Below are 23829 nucleotides of genomic sequence, written 5' to 3'. Positions count from 1 at the left end.
TATATATTTCCCGTTACTACCTGTAGGAGATGCTTGAATATCTAGATGCTCTTTATGTTTGACCTTGATTACCAACTGCCAAAACTGCAGTCAATAAATGTCTGTATTTTGTTTGTGGTGTTGGTAGGCTTACAAAACACCTGCAACTGGTTTGTTAGTGGAACACTTACCAATATTTGAAGCATATCATCCTCAAACTTGACAAGCCGTAGATTTACGTTGGTGCTCGACAGTGGACTTATAGTAATCAAAATGCTTACGCAAAATGGTCACGCTAGTTTTTTTTATTAGAAAAATTGACTTTCGTATGTCTAATCAATGTATGAAAATTGAAAATATCCCAAAATAGAATATAATTAAAGAACAACTTTTGTGACATAATGACGAATAAACGACGAAATATGTGGTTCAGCTCCCCTAGGTTTGTTTAGTGGACTATTTAATTACCAGAATTACACTCTACTCACTATATTATTCGAACAATTATTAATAAATATCCCTTTTGAACGGGTAGTGGCTATCATGGTATTGAACTTCACTGGGAATCTTAATACTGAAATGCAGATTCTTTCAGATGACGTGTCCAGGACAGAAATATAGGTGCATCTAGGATTCCACTATCCTAAATAATATAATCCAAACAATTTTAAACGATTCAATTTATCATTTTGGGAGATTTTTCAATTTCAAGTTAGCTTTCATCGCTTGATATCTGCTGTAAAAAATCACTAAACCATAAAACACTCAATAGGTGTTTTGTCGTAGTTTAAGATTTCTCATTAGGTGTATATATGACTATTTCAGGGATCTGAAGTTTTTCTCGAAAAAATCCAGAGGGGCACTGAAATCGTCGTGAAACATTTTATCCAATCAGCATTCAATAGAAACTTCTCAGAAACACCAAGATTGTGAAGGATCAAGTGTCCCATTTCTGATTGGATGATCGCCTCTCCTGCTATGTTTATTATGGTTCCAGAAGCCCAAGGTCATCCGAAATACTATAAATACTCTCGATTTTCTTCAGATAAACGAACCATGGGATAAAGCGTTCTTATTACATTTCACGCTTTTTCTCTCGTGTTCAAGTTGCCGCTCCTTCAGAATACCTGTCAACCATTTCACAAATACGTTGGTTTCTAAATTTTTCAATACGTTGAGGAACAACATGCTGCTGCATCATAAGCTATGGACAACTGTGGCAAGTTGTTTCATAAGTTTGAAAGTGTCAGTTTCTCAAATCTGACCTATCGTTTTATTTCAACTGGGTTATCTTAACATCAATTTTTCAATCATTCACATTAATATGGTCTCATAGATAAACATTCTGCCGTTTCTTTCAACTTCTTCGTTTGTGTTGGTCAAGGACTCCAAAACATTCATCTGAAATTGAGTCCTTGTTCAAGATAAAACACAAACATTGTCCTGTCTTGAGACGTTTTACTAATTTACTGTCCTGCGCAGGATTCAAATGTAAGAAAAATTCCTAATGATACAGAAACTCGGTAAAAGTTAGAAGCAAAGTATACTATCTCACGAAATTGTCTACGTCATAAAATGTTTCTTGTTAAAGATAATGCGATTATTATTTAACAGTTCGAAAAAAGCTTTCATTATAAGTTTACATCATCTAGGAAACAAGTAAAAATCAGAAGAAATTATTTATTTCATTTAAATTTGAGACTTTTCAGCAATAATCACCAATCACCCTACACAGAAGATAAATATTAGACCGTACAGTTTCTCGTTGAGTACGGTGTCATGAAATTGTATAACCGTAATCCAATAAAATACATTTTTATTAATCTAAGTTAATAGTTCCTTTAAATTACTCATCAGCTACAAAGAGGGTGCAAAAGAATTTCTTGATTATCCTGTAGCATCTTTCCCAATAGTTTGCAACGTAAATTGCTATTTAAGAAAAACAATAAAATTTAACCTGTTTTATTGTGCGCTTGCGTACTTAGTAAATACAAGCAAGTTAATATTCTTTCCTAAGGATCTCTATGTTCGTTCATTAAATCAATTAGTAATCATATTGTGTTTCTCTGACTTGTAGAAATCGAGAATCCAGTTTTTTGAAAGTTTAGATAACAAACAAACTGATATCATTAACAATTAAGTCTATCAAATGAATATTAACTTTAAGATAATTAAATGTAAACTAGCAAACGGAGTACAATCTTTTTTTTCATGCATCATTACAATTTTCACCAATAGTTTATGTATATATTTCACGGTCAAACTTGAAACATTGTTGATTGTTTATGAAGCTGGTTAGTGATGAAGTAATATAAATCTGTATCATCAGTGATCATTCAATAAATTAGATTCAACACAATTCCGTTACCTTGAAAGATTCATATTTCCATTGTAAATGGTAGAATCATTTATTTTGAATGAAATAACTCGTACTGTAGTGAACAAGAACACGGATGGAGACAACCGAATGCATGTAACACAAAATTACAGAGCATCTCTATAAAATCTGAGAACCATATATCAAATCATCAATATGTGAAAATTATATTTGAAATATTCTCAGCGATTGAAATTTAACTAATTCCAACGTTTCGTCCAGCTAACTTGTCTGGACTTCTTCAGGGTAATAATCAAAATCAAAATTATCAAATCGTTAATTTGCAAAATGTCCACCAATTGTTTCAAAATGCCTCAGACTTCATTGTTCTTGCATTTTTATACAAATTGCATTCTATTCCCGTTCTTGCTTTCTTGATCTTTCCCCATCTTCTTCTGCTAGACATTACATTCCTGACTCGCGACATATACTACTTATATCAATATAAGTAATACGCACCACACTACTACAAAAAAATGTGTATATTTCAAAGAAATAAGTGAACTTACATAATAATAACTACAACGTTTAAATAAGGTTTATTTATAGATCATTCTAGCAACGTATGAAAATATGATAATGGAATACATTCATATATTAGTTAACTATACCTTCATCAATTATATAAATAAGAAGTAAAAATGTTACATTTCAATTCATTTAAACATGTCTATGAGAATATGAATCAGAATATAAACGTGGTGTTGAGGAAAGATTATGTTGACAATGTGAATAGTGTACTCCTGTCGAATTAGTTGTATGCTTATGAGTATTTACATTTTCTGTTGAATTTATCTAAAAGGGAAATATTTATCAAAGAATTTATTCAGACTAAATTTGATAGTTATTTTATTTTTATCATGAGATGATATTGATGATCAAAATATTTATAAGAAATCATAATAAGTTAACCTGAAAATAAATTTGTGGAACAAATAAATCTCAAACCATTTACATAACAATCGCCTCAGCCAGTCAGCTATAAAGTAGGACCAGGCACATATATCCATTGGTCCAAGTTCCCAAACCTCATTAGCAAAACAAGATGAACATCGGATTCATAGAAGTAGTTAATTCAGTGCTGGTAATATATAAAAGAAAGATTTTATATAAGGACATAATACATGGAGAAAGAATCAGTTTGTAGAAAGAAAGATATGACGCTATTTTAATCTCATAGTTTAAGGGAAGACAGAAAGTGTATACACCTACGCCATTGTGATAGATGCTGAGCCGTGTCGCCAAGAGTCTCCAACCATTGGTTACGATAGTCACGCCAACCCCAACCAAGTAGTCTCCATCTACCAACATGGCTAAGACTAGAAGTGACTGATGACACATTTTGGTTTCGTCATCCCTAACTCTCTTCCAACCACATCCAACACTAATCAGCATTGCGCGTCGTGGTAATCGATATCCAGACATACGTAACACGTGGTCCAACCATTTCAGTCGATGAAGATTCACAACCTCATCAATTGATTTACCATCATTCCCTAATACTTACTCGGTGATCCCAGCAGATGCGAGCAATATATCTAAGATATCTGTGATCAAATACTAGTAACTTACGAGTTTCCTATATTCTTAATGGCCACGTTTCGCAGCCGTAAAGAAGAACAGAACGAACTATCGAGCAGTATACTCGTCCCTTAATTGAAAGATGGATATCTCGCCATCGCCATAGGTGACGTAAAATGGCGAAAGTTAAACGAGCTTGTCAAATCTGTGCTGAGATTTCGTCCGATACCAACCCATTAGGGCTGATCAGACTTCTAAGATAAGTGAATTTGTCAACGCGTGCGACTACTTCACTACCTATCCAGTATTGAACTGATATAGTAACAAGAATTACCTATCCGTTTTGTTTATTGAAAATAGAAGTTCAGTTACGATATCGTTAAATTATCCATGTTTAATTATTCAAGTTCAATGTCGAATAAGTGAGTAATCAAGCTACTTAAAATGATCTTGTCTGATAAAATCAAAAAAGAAGAACTGACCTTTCTTACTATTAAAATTTCATGGTATACTAAAACTCGAGTCTTTTTTTAACAGTTATTTAACGGACGTTTCTCATACTTCGCTGAATCGTAATATATATCATAATATTAACAGTCCTACTAAGTGACCTGATCACAATACGATTCAGAATTCTCATTATGAGTTTCAGAATGAGATATTTAAGTGAATAGTAGTGTCTCATTCAAAAATATGTGTTTAAACAACTCAGCAACCGTGTACAAATCCACCTTCTAATCTTTCAGTTACCCTACTATGCTAAAGCTAGACATTATCGTGACCAGCAAACTTGATTCGGTTGAGTGCAGTTAAAACATAAAATAGCTATACTACATATACCAATGCATCATGTTTATGTTTTCGTAAACATTCTGCATTTGATAGATTAACTAAAAAGCAATAACTTATGTAAAATATGCTTTATTAGGAAATATGTTATCCCAAATTGTAGTGAACGAGGACATGAGTGGGGACAATCGAATGTACCTGGGCACAAGATCAAAAATATCTGAGATCTATACAACAAATAGTTAATTTGCAAAATATCAATCCACCGTCTCAAAATTGACTGTTCCATTGTCTCAGATTTCATTGTTCATGTGTTTTCATACCAATTGCGCTTCGTTCCCGTTCTTTCCTTATCAATCTACTGAAACACATCCTATCCTTGACCATCGTTATATACTACTTATGTGGATATAAGTAGTTGTTCAACTATTATATGAAGTACAAACAGCTTTAAAAAAGATAAGTGAGAAACATGAGAAAAATATAAAATAGTTTACCTGATTACCGGTTTGATGTCGGTGAACTAAGATATTAACCATAGCTGTAGAACCATTTGGATAGCTCCCAGTAGGTATTCCATGCTGTACAGTTTGAGGTCTTGGATATGATGATAATTTATTTTGTTTCACCGTAGAATAAAAACGATTTGATGAATTTCGTGAACTTAACATCTTTTTAGCATTTTCAACTGTCGTATGAGTTTTTCCATCATACAAGTTGCGGCCGGGTTTTTCATGTTTAGAATTCGTAGAGTTTATATTGATTCGAAAAGATGTGTCGTAATTTGTGTTCGGAGCTAAATCTTTGTTTGGTAACCATTTGTTATCCTGCATTTTATAGAAATGGGAATGATCCCAGAAGTTATCAAAATGCAGAGACGTTTTTCAGTGAATACAAATATTTCTATAGTCAAACTGAGCACATCTTTCAGGTGTATCCAGAAATCAGAAAAAATCATCCCACATTCTATTCGATGCTTTACAATACGATACTGTGAGATAGCAGTGAACAAAACCACCGAATTGAATGAATTTAGTGTTATTCTGGTACATTTATTTAGTGACGAGACATATGTATCACGATATACTATCAATTTGGAGACCACTAGATAAGTTATTTCTCTGAAGTCTGAGTTTTAGGATCTCTGTAAACTACTGATTTTATTTATTAATTTAAACACACAAACATTGGTACAAAGAGGCACCAAATACATATGCGCCACACAGATCTCATTTGATATGTGTGAGGGCTGTGATACTGTCCGGGGTCCCGATCCGAAACAGGTGGTTTTCTCAGGGAGCCACACCAGGATTTTTCGATCTAAAGGTCTGAGAAACGTCAGGAGATGCAGTCCCATGGTAGCCGGTGACCAACAATTGGTTCATACGTCATTTGTTCCTTAAGGATACTGGAGCTCATGTGCACCATTTGTTTAGAATCAGGTTTTCACAACTCCTCTAGGTGAACCGTCCATATTCACCAACTCGGTTAAAGTGCCGGACATTCGCTTTTCGTTCTCTCAGTTTCGTAAACACCCCTGCCACGAGAAGGCAGTGAGTAGGACTTCGCTGGTAGTGGTTGTGTGCACGTGGCCATGTGAGATCATTTCGTGAGGGAGAGATGACTCTCTTCACTCTCGGTCGTACCAGGGCATTTGCGTTAAAACGTCCATGGAATTCATAAGCTTCAGTACTCAAACTTTTTCTATCTCAATAACAGGTTTTCATTGATACTATAATAGGTATCACTTACTGATGAAATTTATTTTTAAACATGGAATCATCGGTGCTTGATGTAAATATTTCAGAAAAAAACTAAATCACCTTAAACTAAACAACAACAACAACAACCATGTATCATCTTTTAAAAGACAAACAATCAGATAAATTTTACATTAAATAAATTGTAAAACTATAAAACATTTCGGTTAAGGAAAAATGCTAGATATAGTTTAAATTTTTCAAAATGGATTTTATCAATTCCATTATATATTGAAATAATAATACTACTACTACTAAAACTAGTCGAAAAAAGGAATGTCAATGTACCTTACTTATAAGCCGCAATCAAGTTGTAAAATCAAGTTGTTTCCTTGTATAATAAATTTTTGTCATAATCATGCTACTTAACAACCTTAGTAATTTACCTTGCCTCTTACTAACAAATGGTGTTTTTATTGTATTCCATGATACAGTAAAACAAAGGAAATTCATAAATTTCTTTGAGTAGTCTTAATTCATTGATGGGATTAATTATTCTGTATTCAATGATAATAAATCGAAATAGAACATTATGAAATTTATATAAAGACAATAGAAAGGAAACATATAAACATTAGTTTGCTTTATTAAACAAATAGCATACCATCTGATTGTCATGTTCTAATTCACTTGGATCTGAATTAGATATTTTCTCATCAACCTGGTATGATAAACTTTGAATTGTATGTAAATGACGATCATGAGTCTTATATGTCGGTAAGCCAGATAAATTCAATGGATCGTTCTCACTGTAATCACTCTAAAATAAATTAAGTAACGCTGGTAATAATTGAATAAGTGGTAAGTTATTTGTAAAAATTGATTCAAATTAAACACCTATGAAAAGCTTTTTGAGCTATCTTGAGAAATTTGTTGACAATATATAATCCTTATTGGTTTTCCTAGTGTTTCATCAAGCGATACTGTTTGGTGATAAAAACATTAAAATAACAATTTGATTTTGTAAAATGATCAATCTTCAATGAAAAAGACAACACCTGACAAAAATACATAAGAACTTCTAGATATGGTACATTAAAACTCGAGTCTTTTTTAACAGTTATTTAACGGACGTTTCTCACACTTCGCTTAATCGTAATATCCATCACAATATTAACAGTCGTACTAAGTGATCTGATCACAATACGATTCAGAATTCTCATTATGAGTAGTAAAATGAGATATTTAAGTGAATAATAGTGTCTCATTCATTGCCTTCTCGCGGTGGGGGTGTTGTTTAAAAAATTGAGAGGACGAAAAATAAATGTCCGGCACTTTAACCGGGTTGGTGGACATGCAGAATTCACCTAGAGGAGTTGGAAAAACCTGATTCCAAACAAATGGTGCACATGGGCTCCAGTATCCTTAGGGAGCAAATGGTGCATGAACCAATCGTTGGTCACCAGCTAATACGGGACTGCATCTCCTGACGTTGGTCCACTTTATCGTGGACCAGACCCTTAGGTTGAAGGCTCGTGTGTGGCTTCCTAAGAAAACTACCTGTTTCGGTTTGGGCACTCGGACAGTATCATAGTCCACGCACAAATCAAGTGACTTGCATGGTGCATATGTATTCGGTGTCGCCTTGTACCAATATTTATGTCATCATATAATAATAATACTTCTAGATATTAGTTAGTTTTATTGTGGTGTATTTATTGCAATCATAATAGAAAACGAAGAAAAATAACTTCATGAAGATTTTGTTGATCGGCCCTACTTGTTCATATGTGATTTATCTTCCGTTCTGAGTACTTCAATAGAAGATAATGCAACACATTTAAAAAATTAAACAAAAATACATTATTTTCTGTTCAGTAACCAGTTTATGCATCAGGGAAATTAACATCTGTTCTGTATAAGTCACTCAGAATATTACGTTTTATCTTCAAGTGTAACGTATGAAAAATATCTAATTATTTTCCGTACACATTAGTGCCCACTTTCAAAATTACAATATTATGCTACTCGGTCACTAATTAATCCAAAAGATTCTTTAAAGCTTACGTGCTTACAACTTAGAATACATGAATTCAATGTTTACGTTCTTCTCATTAAATTTCATTCTACAGTGTTATTCATTTTCATGGCTTTTAATACACCTGAATACAATCTGGTTTATTATATAAAAACCTATTACACTGTAATATATATTGACGTAAAAGCTGTAGTCTGTGTAAAGAATACAAGGGGTTTTCTACTGTTCGTCTTTCTTGACAAAAGTAACTATCCTAAGCTACTGACATCTATCAGTAACATTTTATGCTAAATAAGAACAGATTCACAGAGCAAACAGACTGTGATAATTATAATACACTGTCGTTTCCAATAGTAGGAATATCCAAGCATTAAAATCCTTTTTTAAAAAATTAGGATTATTTTCCTTATATTACAGTGACCGCCTTTCGTAAGCCTTACATAGTATGATGTTGGATGCCTGAAGGCGAATGCCAGAAAGCTAGGAACTAAATTTTAAGTTCGTATGGATATCTATAAACTAATGGAAACTGATGACTTTTTCTTTTGGATTCAACCCCTTATAATGCAGTGCTACAATCATAGAAGTTATTGCTAGCCTATAAGAGTTGCGATTGACAGCCTATAGGACTGAGATATTTAAACCGATTGACTACTATGTGGAAAGTAATGTCGCATCGCTCTATCCTTAGTGGACAAATAGTGTATGGGAAATCCCATAATAACAACAGTATATTTAGTAAATTCACCTACGTTCGTGATTTTTAAGCACTAGTCTTAATCGTTAATGGCCACTGACAGTGTAATATCATATGTTTACTTTGACTTTGGACAATGGTTAAAAATAATGTCAAATGCTAGAAATGAATTGGATCTAGAAATCGCCTAATTTTTTGACGAATCTCGTTTAATTTAGTGATTGGAATTTTATCAACATTTTTGAATGGATTTATGTCTAGATCTTTAATAATTAAGGTACATTGTTTGTTTTTGGGTTTAAAATCCAGCCTTAACAAATGGATGTTTGTTGGTTACTAAATTTTGATAATAGGTGCTTAAGAATAATATTCCAGTATGTTTGGACCATCGAGTAAGCAATACCGAAGTTTAATACAGGGTGACGGAGAAGATTTGTAGCTCAGGTGGATGATTTTGACGGAGATAGAAGTCTATCTGAAGTTTGTGCTGATGATGTCGTTCAGAAGAACGATGAAAGCTCCACGACCAGACCATCCAGCTCAGAGAACAAAACTCCGTCAAAATGTAATACAGGGTATTAGATAAAGATGGGCAGTCAGTTGATGAAGCAGTGAATCTCCATCGATTGAAATGTTTAGGACACATTACGTGTTCCCAACCTCCGATTACCTCAACGAGAGATATTAGCTTGCGGAGGAGTAGGTTGGAAGAGGCCTAGGGGCGGCCTAACCAAGATGTGACATCAGGTCTTGAAATCATCGACCGAACTATATTGATAGGTCCAAACTAACTGGTTGACGTCAGTGCGATTATCGCGACTAATGGTTGGAGACGCTGAGTGACATTATTCTTAATCGATCAAACCGTCCAGGTATACTTGCCCTTTGTCTCCTCTTAGATCTTAGGTTTTCAAACTGATTTATTCCCTTTTATTTCGCGAACTCACGAGTCGTAGAATCGAATTCCGTATGTCTATTCCTTTCTACTACTATGAGTGCGGCTATCGTTTCTAATATTCTAGTATTTGTCTTGATATATTGATCTTGTTGTGCAACCGTAAATTAAACCGATACACGTATTTGCCAGGCTCTATGCTGTTTAGAATTGATAGGGAAAGTTCGTTCACAGTTTCCCAGGTCTTTTTTTAATATCATACAGTTGATTTCAATCCGTGATGAAAACTGTCTTTAAAAAATAATTATGTAGACCGTGAACTCACTGATGAAGTGTTGTAAAATATTTAAAACTTTGATCATGATTTGAAATGAGATCATTGGCAATTTCGAGTTATATCTCATAACTTATCCAACCAATGAATTTTAAAATTCATGAGACTTTAACAGAAAAACTCACAATTCCGTAACAGTAATTCAGATGATGAACTGAACAATAATAATAAGATCTGAAGTTTTTTGTTTGGTGACATAAAAATTCATAGATTTTTTGTTAAATACAGACAATGTACTATAAATAAAAAAAGGTGAACACATCGATAAAATTAAACATAAAATACATTCAAAAATATAACTCACATGACCTAACCAACGTTCGCAAATTTCCGTGGAATGACTAAGTGGTTTTGCACAGTTGCCTTTTCTTACCACATTACTATAAGATGGTTCAACATTACGAATTGTATCTCTTGGCCATGCCTCCATAGAATTCTGTCTGTTCTGATTAGAGAACTCAGTGTCTTAATAAATATAAAGGACAATTGGGATATTCAGTTTATTGTATAACTACAGTAATACTGCAGATATTTACTCAGTTAAGGCCAATCTAATGGAATATACAGTTTTATTCTTAAGGGTAAATATTTTTCTATATATTTATGCTATGTATGGTGACGAGGTGAATTTATGTCGATCATATATCGCGTTTGTACACCCGGAAATTTCTAAAATATCTGGTAACGTAAAACCAGTCCAATAAACAACATAAAAAAACACCGACTAGCTTTTATTTCCCATTTTGAGCTTGTTTCACAGTGCATAGTTTCAACACTTATTGCTATTGAATTAGTGAAGTTTGACTATATTAGATACTAAGGATTGTGTGAAAAATCAATCGTTTTACAAACTGTCGACTAAGCAACTATGCATTGTCTAAAATCGACTGAGTTTGAGTAATAAACTTCCTAAGTTTTGCTTTGTAATGTTGAGTCGCGATGAAAAAACTATGCTGAGGTCCTGCATACAAACTTTTCAATCTCTCTCGGTGGTAGAATTATGCAATATACAAAGTCAGAATAAGTTACATAAACTATGCTTCAGTATTGAACTTATTGAGAAATGTGAGCTTGATGGATCTTATTAAGAAGAGTTTGTTTATACGAGAAAACAGTTATCCTACTCATTAAGAGATGGATCTTTCCTTTTCGCTTTATTTATTGTTAGAAACTACGAATATCGTCCAGACAATTTTTAGGGTAAAGTAAATTTTGTAAATCAAAAACATATCCACAAAATGAACTATAAAAACTATATTAAGTTTATCTAAAACTAACTTCAACATTTGTAGCGTAAATTACGAAACACATAAAATTGGCCAAAACAAAACTACAGCACAATGCCTAAGCGCGTGCGGACACATGAATACATCTAGACACCATCAACTGCACTAGAACACGCACACACAAGCAAGCGAAGCAACAATGACCTTCAACCTATTCAATACTTACGATAGCCGTTTGTATGTTGCAGCATTAAGGCTAAAACTTTTGTATACTCACTACTTTGATGAGTGGCTTGCATAATATGATCAGCTTGTATGTTGAAAATCATCTCATCTGATTGATTGTGAATCGTTTTATCTAAATGACAACCGTTTAATTTCTTCGATGTCAACTGAGCCAATTCCAAATGATCATCTGTACGATAATTTTTGTTTAAAATTTGCGAATCAACAGTCAACTTTTTATTTATAAATTCTTTATTCAAATTTGGCAGAGTTTCATTGAATACAGCCATTGTTTCCATATTTAATGCACAGACACCACGCATTAATGCTGTTTTCAGTGCAGCTTGTTCACCGGCTTGTTTGGCTTTCATTGATTCTAATTCACTTTGACTAACTTTTAACTCGGCCTCCAGCTAGGTATTTTTAAACAGAAATACAAAGAAATGCATATAACAGCAAATGAATTGGTAAATTTTTACAAGAAATATAATCTCCAAACTAATTCATTGTGAATATTTATAAAAATAAATCTATCAAGTTGGTACTTTGTTTTTATCTTAACAACAGGTAGTTAGCTACCTTAGAATTTTTATAAATATGATCTTTACACACATTACTGTTAATAGAATGGTCATTTAAACTATTGTAGTGAACAAGAACATGAGTGGGGACAATCGAATGTATTTGACACGAAATTACAGAGCATCTTACTAAAATCTGAAAACTGTACAATAAATCAGTACAGGGGTTGTGGAGACTATCAAGTTTTTGATTGAGATCATGAACCGATTGACGTTAAACCACCGTTGGAAACTTGGAAGCACTGAACGACCGTTTCGTCATGTTGTAGGACTCTTCAGCAGTGCGTGTCCGCGATCCTGCTCGCGGGATTCGAACCCAGGGCTTTCAGTCTCGCGCGCGAACGCCTAACCTACTCGACCACTGAGCCGGCATCCAATGGTGTTAGTGTCTAAATAGTTAATTTTCAAAATATCAATCCATCGTCTCAAACTTCACTGTTCCTTTTGCAAATATCAGTCCATTGTCTCAGATTTCATTGTTCATGCATTTTCATACCGATTGCGTTTAGTTCCCGTTCTTTCCTTATCGATCTTCTACTGAAATACATTCTATGCTTGACCACCGTTATTTACTACTTATGTGGATATAAGTAACCCACATCACACTATATTCTATATCATTGGATAATCACTAGAAAAAATTTCAAACAAAAACTCATATCCACATGCAATCGAAGTGAACCAATAAAGATATATAATAATCGTAATTGTAAAGTAGTCTACAGCAACCGACATGTATACAAAGATGCAACATAATTAACAAGTACATTTTAGAGAATAACACCCCAATCAACAGTGTGATGACGAAATTTAAAAAATACATTAAAAAATATTTTAGCGGTCTGCTTGGATATCTGAGCTACCTGTTTCTGACATCAACATATCTCAACAAGTTACCTATCTTTTGTCTGTTTTAACATGTCATTATGGCTCATAATCGCATAACCTATTTAGGCGCGTTTATGGAAAGTTTACAATCTTTCACCGTACAACTTACAAAAAAGTACAATCAGAGACATTGTGTTGCATGTCAATATGCATTGAAAAGAATGATCTATGTTCAAATGTCGATTCCTGAACTGTTAACATCTAACTAGTGTTAACTCAATATTTATCGTCAAGATAGATGAAGAAATAGGGAAAGAAAACTTGATGAAATACTTTGTGCTGAGAATTCTGTATTGTACCGAAAATATAATATTGAATAAATTCATTAATAATAATAACAGCAGATAGATAGATTGTATTATTGTCAACTGAACACTGATGGTTTTTCGATCATATAAAACTCAAAAAGAAACTAGTCGAGTTCAATAAGTGAAATGAGTTAGTTAACCTTTATTGTTTCTATCTGAAATATAATTATGGTTTAACAAAATAAAAACTAAAAAATTTTTTAGAGTAAACTAAATAAGATTATACATCTGTTCATTGTTTACTTGAAGAATTTTTTGATTTAATTCTTGTTTAATTTTGATACATTCAGACTGAGCTTCCAAAGTAAGTCGTCGAAAATTTCTTTGTTTCCAAGTGTATTCCGTGAATTGTTTCCATCCAATAATTGCTTGTTTTAAAATATTTTGTTTATAATAACGATCAGCAAGTTTGACACAAAATGACTAGATTATGAAATTTAAAGAAAATAAATAAATAAAATTTTTAGTTCACTTGGTATTGTTTGCTTATATCGCCCTATTGTTGTTTAGAACTGCGATTGTTCGATCACTAATTAGCATATATGCATCCTGTATGGATTGCCTCCATATTGACTTAAGTCACAAACATTATAAGAAAATATGGATAATGGTTAGCAGCGGAGTCTCAAATAGAACGAAACGTGCATCCTAGATTCCGCTACTAGCCACCATCGATATTTGCTTATAAAGACTATGAATTTTGTTTATTTTTCCCATAAAACAATATGGAAAATGAAGATACATTATGTAGACAAAAATTTAAATATCTGAATACAGCCTTCGTATGATATAGTCGTCCATAAATTATCTGGCATTTGTGACAATCTTGACTTTTAACAAAAGTAGACGAAATTTAAACAATGATAACATGAAAATTCACTATTAATGTCTCAGTTAAAATATTATTTAATATAAATTACTATGCGTCAATAATATACTAAAACCCTGGCATGACTAGTTAGCTAATTTGTGCTAATTCAAAAACATCCAACAGAGAGAACTTATGATCCTATTTGGGTTCAAATGGTCGACCTTCAGGTTTTCAGAATAACACGATATCCCTAAACCTTTCGACTTTAGTCAATCTATAATGAAGTAAGGTCGTCATTAAGAAATATGTGAGAGAGCACTATAATAGTTAAAGCCGTTTGTGTAACTTTTTCAATGTTTAATTAAAGGTCGAGAGGTTATATATATAGCCAATATAACTTCCTTATTAATTCTTAGCTTTCTCGCTGATGTACCATGTTAGACTCGGCTATAGAAAACATATATTAACATTTGATTGGACGACCGTCGAACGTACTACTAATTATATGTCATCGATTATTTACTTCTCTGACTGATGAACGAAGAATTCGTCGTATCAGTGGACTCGACACAATACATCTTAACACATTTAACTTATTGGATCTAGAAATTCACGGTATATATAATGACCAAGATGATTATTTCCAACTAGGACTGAAATTTAATATTCAGTACTTTACACTTCAATTCTTTAACTCTAAAATGCATTTTAATATCTTATTGATAGTCTTTAAAGCCTTAAAACTGATTAAGTTGGTGTCAATAATCATAAGTCCAGATTTAAGAAAATCTCGTCTTGAAGTGTCAATACAAAATTTAAAACAAAGAAGTGAGATACATAATATATCTGTTTTCTTTTGCATCATTTTATCATCCCATCAATCGAAAATATTTTATAACATTTGAAATTCTTTTTCCAAATAAACAAATTAAATAATATATATATTGGATATAAGATGTTCCATAAATAGCTAAATGGCATTTCAGAACATGACTTTTAGACAGAAATTATGGACATATTTTAAGTCGAATCAAAATATTAACTTTTAACGAAACATTTTGAAATAAGATTAGATCAAAGTCAAAATATATTTTTTGTTGTCGTTGTTACCAAACAGATTAAAAGACAATAAATGACATCTAACCTGAAATGTTATCACTCATGTGAATGTACTTATACAAGTTAACAGGAAGTGTACACTAATGATCAAAAAACGTAAAAATCGATTAAATGTGTTATGATTGAGATCACGAACCGATTGATGTTAGACCACCACCTTTGGGACCCTGGAAGCACTGGACGGCCGTTTCGTCTTATTGCGGGACTCCTCAGCAGTGTACATTCACGATCCCGCCCGCAGGATTCGAACCCAGGGCGTTCGGTCTCGCGCGCGAATGCTTAACCAACTTGACCACTGAGTCGGTATCCAATGGTGATAGTGTCTAACATCAACCAATCCACGAAATTGCGGGATCGTGTGTGCGCACTGCTGAGGAGTCCTACAGTGAGACGAAACGGCGTCCAGTGCTTCCAGGTCTCCAAAGGTGGTGGTCTAACATCAATCGGCTCAGGATCTCAATCAAAAACTTAATAATCTACACAACCCCTATACTAGTAAATGTTTTATTACATAATAAGTTTATAAAAAAATTTTTTAAGATAAAACAATACTTACCTTTCTTTTGGCATTTTCCTTTTTCAAATTTATTTCCATTTGAGTTTTTAACTTATTAATATTATCCGTTAAATCACAAATAATCTGTTCTTTACGCGCTATTGTACCTTCATGATTACGTGCAAGATCTCTTAAACTGATCACTTGTTCATGAAGCTTAATCATATCATTTTTTATACTAAAAATGATAATAAGTTTTAATTAATAACTTAATAATTTAATAGTTGAATTCATGAGTCAATTAAAGCTAGACCACCATGGAAAACCTGAAAGCACTGGACAGCCGTTTCGTCTTAGTATGGGACTCCTCAGCAGCGCTCATAGTGTAAAAAATTGCTATGCTATTAAATTATTTTTTTCTTAAAAAAAACAATCCATAGTAGATATTTTTCACATAATTTGAGGCTTTACACTGATATGCATTTACTATTTCATACTTATATAGAGTCGAATTTTTAATTGATAAAAAAATCGAGTTCTATGTGAAGATACCTAACTGTATATGGAATTGAAGAACTATTATATATCAGTAACTGATTAAAATTTGAAAATAAGGATCATTGACTATTAAATCCATGTTTTAAATTTAATATGCTTTCATTAAAGCATTAAAATCATGAGATCAATCCTTTATAGAATCAAGAATGTGTATAGTTGGGAAAGTTTTAATTGAAAGAGCTGCTCATCACAAAATGAATTGAAAAATAGACCTTTCTAACAGTCGTAAATTTATAGATGGAAATTATCTGTTTGAAATAAGGCTAGAAGAAATATAACATAAGAATAATGTGAAAACTACAATTAAAAAATAAGTAGATAAATAAAGCATCCTGTAATGGCATTTCATATATTGTCAGCTGATTGAATTAACCTTTAAATGTTAGCAAGAGGTGAATTAATATAAATAGATTAGACTAAAATTTGAATAATTAAGCAATATGTTATTTCTTATTGATCTGTGACTCGCCTTTGTTAATGGTAAAAATAAACAGAGAGGGGTTTTGTGAATATTATAATAATTTAACATTTGAATTCGTGAGTCAATTGACTCATCATATGCTCACTAGCGGCGGTCTCCAAGAGGTATTTTTTGGAGTTCTAGTGAGAAGCAGTAACCAGTGGAGTCCAACGGGGTCTGTTGTGAGATAGTAACTTCCTGAAGACAATGGTGAGTGTATCGCTCAATTTTGTGGATTAGCTGAAGTTAGACATTAACACCGTCGGATGCCGGCTTAGTGGTCTAGAGGTTAAACGTTCGCGCGCGAGACTGATATGTCCTGGATTCGAATCTCGCGAGGTGGGGTCATGGATGCGCACTGCTGAGGAGTCCCATACTTGAACGAAACGACCGTTAATTTTTTCCAGGTTTTCCGTAGTGGTCTAGCTTCAATTGGCTCATGAATTCAACTATTAAATTATAAATAAACCATTCAAATTTAGCCTGTTTGTGGAAATAAGATTACTTCTCCCAGTGTTATAGTTTGCAACTGTTATTGATCAATTTGGTTACGTATGATTAAAATTAATCACGTTATAAATTTATTGTAGTATAGCACTGACATCCATAATTCAAGTTATTTTAAGAGTTAATAAAGATACATTGTTAATAAAATTTACCAATGTGTTCAATGGGTTGAGTAAAAACTAGTGATGTTAAGTTAAATTTCAATATAATAAACGTCAGTAAAACCGATCACACAACAATTAAAACTGTATACTTTTACCAATGGGTGGCAGGTTCATAAACATAATGTATTGTAGTGTAATGGTATTTATGAACGAAATATTACTTTACCTGAACTAAATAAGCTGATGTACTTACCAAAATATAAGATATTTAATTAGTCGTATATAATGTAGAAAATAATTCGTAATTTTTAAATATCAAAAGCTTTACTTAATTAATTAAAGGTTCTACCTAATTTCTAATTGGTCCTTACCTACTGGTATTTTCATTCCCGTGCATAAATTTAATAACTTTTGTCTGCCAATTTACTGGTTTTTGTCAGTTGTCTGTCAGTTAAACTATTATAGTATTTTTAGTCACCATTTTTCCATGCCGTGATCTGATCTCTTTTTTTCATATTTCATATTTCAAAATATTAAAAATTCTCATATTTTAAATTAGAATAACGTATATGCGCGAGAAATATAATTTTCAATTAGGTATTCATCAAGCTCTACTTCAAGCCTTGACTTACTTCCTATGTTGAGAACTATTGTTATTTTTGTCATTAATAACACACTTAGTATCACACTATCAGTTTATACCTTTCACTTATTGTATTTGGTTATATAATCTATTTTATTGTTAACATTAACTCATAAGTAGCGTGAGTTAGTTTAATATTTTTATGTATGCTTGTAAATATTTCTATATATTAAACTAAAACCTGATGAAGTTTTGGGTAAAAACAGTGTTTTTGGTCGATAATTGATCTTTTAATTTACCGTTGTTTGCCACAGTTATGTAAAAAAACAAAACTTATCTATGACACGGTTATTTATAACATAAAATATTGAAAAACAGTTTAATTGTGTTACCGTTTTAGTTCAACTGAAAAAAGACTTTTAACAGATGACATGATTTCTTCCTGAACTGATTGATAATGAACCTAAAAACAGTAAAAGAAGGTTTTGTAAATCCATCTACCTGTCAGAGTCTTACTTCATATATATAAAAAGAGAGATAGACCAAATTTAATCTCAAAGTTACAAATATTACCTCGATCTAAAGCAAAAGACAACTATATAACAGCCGATAAAATGTATAGCTCTCATTCTTCTAGAAAAATAAACGACTGTAAATCCGCGTGGAATGCAAATAATACCCACCACATTTGTGTTAAACTAACTAGTGATAAAACCTCAGCTGAATTAAAGAAATAGCAAAACCATATATTTCAAGGATGGAGTAGGAAAAACGTTATTAGCTAAAGTCTCTTCAAATGAAAAAGTCCTCCCAAATCTATAGCATTTAAAAAGACTGATAATAAATATTTTTATATGATACACAATAAACACGAAGTATTTGTTACATTTTTATGAGTACACTTTGTAATCTTTTGTCTATTCTATGGACAAGTGAGTATGCTTTGTTGTATTCAGAACGATACAGATACAGTCATTTTTTTATCGTATGGTCATTCTTTTATGACTTCCCAATTAACTTGAACAATATTTAAAGCGTGACCTAGTAAAACTGCAGATATCTAATGCGGTATATACTATCATAGTTCACGATATTCATGAAAAATGGTACATTTATAGGTAACGTAGAAACAGTTATTTGCTATAAACTCGTTTCAAAAGTAAATGAATAGAAACTCTGTTTTATATCAAACCACAACAACTTGGCTTTGTCTGCTCTTAGATCTAAAACTTAGACGTTTGTGTAGATTGAATTAACTTGGTTTTTCGAATGGCCAAGTATACTTGCCAAAAAGTAACTAAAATATCAAAGTTTTAATAATAAAACTGCTGAGAAATAAATACAGAAACTTTCCAATACCAATCAAAGTAAATTCACACATAAAATTGAAATCAACCTGTAATTATGACTAAGAAATCTGCATAAGATGTGCGCTTTATATATAAATCAACAGTGATATTTTCTGTAAGTGAAAAACACAAAAAATTATATGTGACATAATACGAAAAATCGTTTACACCGTAGTTTGAGATTATAAGCTGAGAAATAGAAAGACGTTTCGTAAAACTCATACAAAACGTGGCAAATATAAAAAATCATAGAAGAAAGTTAAGTCATCTGATATAAAATACTTATGTTTATATAAAAAATTCTGGTCATCTTATCCTCAAAATAACTGTGCAAAATTACAGTAAGGTCAAACTATAACATCATTGACAAAGTAGCTTTTTGTGGGCTTCTATTACCTTAGTGTTAATATAAAGATGAGGATCGTCAAACCACGTGAATTAAAATACTTATGTTTGCAGTTATTGAACCACTTTGGCATTGATATGACAAAGTTGGGTAACACTATGTACGAAGATTTTCCACGTTTTGTAAAAGTTAAACAATATGCAGAATATCTTATACACACCAAAAACCTAAGCCATCGTTACAATTTTGAAGGTTTGATACATGCTAAATATTTGTCTAGAACCGTTTCAAAGAATGTTAGTTTATGTATCATAAACTAACATTTTAAAAAATCAACATGCATCTATGTTTCTCGAAAAAAGAAATACTAGTTGAATGGATTAAGAGCTCTCAAAATAAAGCAAATGTTTACGTTATGAAACTGGCTAGTGAAACAAGACTATGGAATCATAAAACATTTCAAAATAAATTTTAAATAAATGAAAATGTTGCAGATGACAATTAAATTTTGAACGCTAAATTACTTGATATTCAAGGAATTACAGTGAGAAAATGTAACTTCTCTGTTTTGTTGATTTCGAATTTTATCGCCAAAGATTTTCAGTTATCAACCTATATTACGGCTTACCTCGGGCACGCTTTGCCCTGATTGTCTGAAAAGTTACTAATACAGTCATTTCAAAGACCACTATCGATTTGGGTGATGGAATGATTCGATATAAAACTCTTTACTCCTCACAATGAGCATGAGGTTTACAAATTCGTTGACAAGTGTATTCACTACTTAAACATATAAACCTAGACTATACAATACATATTTAGCAGCTGTTCTGAATACATATAGCAATCTGAAAACACTAATAGTCGAACATGTGTCATCAAGTCTTTCTACGGTAACCGGGCTTTACAAAAGAAAATAGGTGTTTTACTCCTCAATTATGAACATCAAAGCGATGCGACCAAATAATAAGAGAGACTCCGTTAGTACTATTTATTTACAACAAATCATTCTACATAGATAAAATGTTCTATTATATAATTATTTAAGATGTAGTTTTAATGTATAATACGTCCTCAATATTATTATTTTCATAACCGTAAACTGATAATCACACTGATAACGACCAACATTGGATCTATTAAATGCATAAATCATTTGAGAAACTACAATTACTGTGCTGAAAACTGTACTTTGTAAGCAACAGTTGGTTTTGTATTCCCTTAAATTGCGATGAATAACTACCTGGACAGTAAACAGTTGTAAGTCTTAGCCTTTCGAAATAGGTTTTATTACCGTAAAACGACTGAGTAAATCTTTTTACTTAAAGTTCCATCAGTGTACGGAGGCGATTACTAAAATAACTGAAGCAACATTTGAGCTTGATAAAAGTATCACCATCAAGAAGCTGATTCTGGAAATTTAGCTACAGTACCACAGGAAGCTATAATCAAAATGATTGTTTCATTATCATCTAAGGTCATTGTATTAATTAATTCTAGAAAAACAAACTTTAAGAAATTTTAGAATTCTATGGAAATGCGCTATAGATATCTTTTCATTCACCCCAAACATATTTTAACTCGATTCCTTATCTATTTCCATCTCATAATGAACATCACTGTCATGTAAACAAAGTAGTAAATTATTTTATAATTCGTTGGCTAAGGGATTACCCAAATAAGATATATAGGTTGTAAGTTCAACAATCAACATCAGCCTTTATGCTTAATTGAAAAAATAACTCACAGTCAAATTTTCTTTAAGTTTTGATGCGGCATCATCATAGATTGTATTTATATCACTAAGCTTAGTGTCAGAAAAGAGCTTTTCATGCTTTATCTTATCAAGATCAATTAGTTCATGGGAATAATCACATATTCCTGTCATATATTGTTTGGAATGTAAATACATTGAATCAAGACGTCCATTAGATTCACTGCTAATTTGTGTTTCATTATTGTGCAAATCTTTATTTCTGCTACTGTTATCGGCTTCTGTAAAACATGGGAAAAATCAGTGGAAATAAACAGTACCTTATAAAAAAGCGATAAGATATTAATTAATGACTAGGTACTATTTGTTTTGTATAATATGAAACGTATATAATAATCTCAGACTTTCTGTAGTCCATGGACTGTTGTGTTACCTCAAAAACACTTTGTTAAATTATTTTCCAAGCGGAACTTTCTTTTCATTGACATTACTACTGGACATGTATAACCAGGATATGTCTTTTGTGAACTCCAGTAATCAAAACTGGTCGAAGTTCATAATCTGATACTGATTTGCACTCTACAAGTAATTCGGTCTCTTAATGTAGTGGCAACCACCTATTGCCAGAGACCTTATAGTTTACTCTGCCTCTAAATGACAACTTAACAAATCTGCTAGAAAGGACGAGATAAGTATTTATAAGCAAAAACAATAGTTAGCGATCCTACATGTTTGAACACCGTGAAAAGTGAGTACATTTTGAAAAATTGGCATTTAATCATTAACTTATCATCCAAACTAAAAATTGGTGAGTCTTAAGCATTTTATTTTTACTTTGTTAGTTTCAATGATCTTTACGACCTGAGATTACATAGGTCAAGTTGATACACTGTTGTCTGTGTACTTGCCTTAATTACAAGACTTTCATTCTACTTTAAGTGGCTAGTTAAGCAGTCGTTTTGTCTCCTACGTTTACAATAGTTTAAGTGCACAATTTTATCCTGACTTATACTGGGTTTTTTTTCATAAACAATCCACTGGTTACATACATGTTATCAAAGTAAAGCGCTTAGAAATCCATATTATCAATGTCGTCATATTCCGCAATATGACGTTATCGACAACTTACACTTTGTGCAAAAAAACATTACATATGAGCTTCAACCGCTCTTGCTATTTTTATATGGTCCATAAAAATAACACCTGGATATTGACACCACAAATATTTTCGCTCTCTCTGCCCATTATTTGCTCCAATATATAAGTTTCCACCTTTTAAAATCTAACCAAATTTATTATTTTTGTCGAAAAAAATTCATCGAATCACCTTCTTCCAAACCTTTTTTCATTTTATGGAGCTGGTGTCGTACCTAGATTTTGTGCCATCCCCGACAAAAAAATCGCTTGCAAACCTCCTTTAGTCTCAAAAACGTCAATCTTATTCGATAAACACATAAAGGGCTTCAATGCGGTAGGGTTTTTGAATTATTAAAAGCTCACAGTTAATCGTAAACAAATGACGAACTTATCAAGGCCAAAACACCTACATTTCGAACTACTATATATAAATTCCAGTGATTTGTATAACTCATTTAGCATCTGATTATTTCATATATATATATATATATATATATATAGGTAAAACTCGCGAGATGTCTACACGGGGTCATCAGATGATATTAAGTTGAAGGACAGTGCAATGATCTTGATTTATTGGAAACAAATCATAAATTTTAGGGAATAAAACAGTGGCTAGAAACCAACCTGGATTATATTCACTCGTGTTTGATGGGTCGTTTGAGTATGAGAAAGTATCATTTATATCAGAACTGCGACCTTCAGATAACATCCGAAATTTCAAATGTGAGATTGTTTGTGTTTACATAATGACAATGCGCAAAACAACTGCTCAAAATTAATTTCATACTTAGGAATAAAACATTCTTTCGGTTTTGAACTGTGTGCTTTCAAGTCAAAAATTTGGTAATACAGAGCAATATTGAGATCGTGTATTTAAACCTTCCTCTAGTATTAGTTCGTCACTGTGTACGATCTGCAGCACTTAGTCTACAAATGATGATTCGTCGTCTCATCTTTATTTCGCTGGCTACCTGCGACTACATATTTATCTCTACGCAAAAGTTGGTCAGTGGTTTGGATTAGTCGAGTCAGCATTTAATCGATAGCTGAGGGTGTGAAACCTAATAATCATCGGTGACAGACT

General features: G+C 32.4%; 1 protein-coding gene across 1 annotated transcript; it reads right to left on the bottom strand.

Moving 5' to 3' along the window:
* Nucleotides 1–2820: 2820 nt before the first annotated feature.
* Nucleotides 2821–23480, bottom strand: POC5 (Centrosomal protein poc5). Its single transcript, XM_051219023.1, has 10 exons — nt 23370–23480; nt 21639–21886; nt 18589–18659; nt 16045–16222; nt 13802–13981; nt 11834–12194; nt 10635–10795; nt 7031–7186; nt 5164–5493; nt 2821–3151 (listed from the first exon to the last, which is right to left on the bottom strand). The coding sequence occupies exons 1-10, from the start codon at nt 23452–23454 to the stop codon at nt 3017–3019; spliced, it is 1905 nt and encodes a 634-aa protein (XP_051069544.1). The 5' UTR covers nt 23455–23480; the 3' UTR covers nt 2821–3016.
* Between the last annotated feature and the right edge of the window lie 349 nt (nt 23481–23829).

This window comes from Schistosoma haematobium, chromosome 3 (genome assembly GCF_000699445.3).
Source record: "Schistosoma haematobium chromosome 3, whole genome shotgun sequence".
Lineage (NCBI taxonomy): Eukaryota > Metazoa > Platyhelminthes > Trematoda > Strigeidida > Schistosomatidae > Schistosoma > Schistosoma haematobium.
This window is presented reverse-complemented; position numbering and strand designations above follow the sequence as displayed.

What these genes read in the sequence shown, in the direction of transcription:
- POC5 (XM_051219023.1), bottom strand. Translation starts at nt 23,454, where the DNA reads ATGTTATCTGAAGGTCGCAGTTCTGATATAAATGATACTTTCTCATAC. An exon ending in AACTTAAAGAAAATTTGACT is followed by an intron (nt 18,660 to 21,638) that starts GTGAGTTATTTT and finishes TACTGTTTTTAG; the next exon opens with GTTCATTATCAATCAGTTCA. An exon ending in TTTTCAGTTGAACTAAAACG is followed by an intron (nt 16,223 to 18,588) that starts GTAACACAATTA and finishes TATCATTTTTAG; the next exon opens with TATAAAAAATGATATGATTA.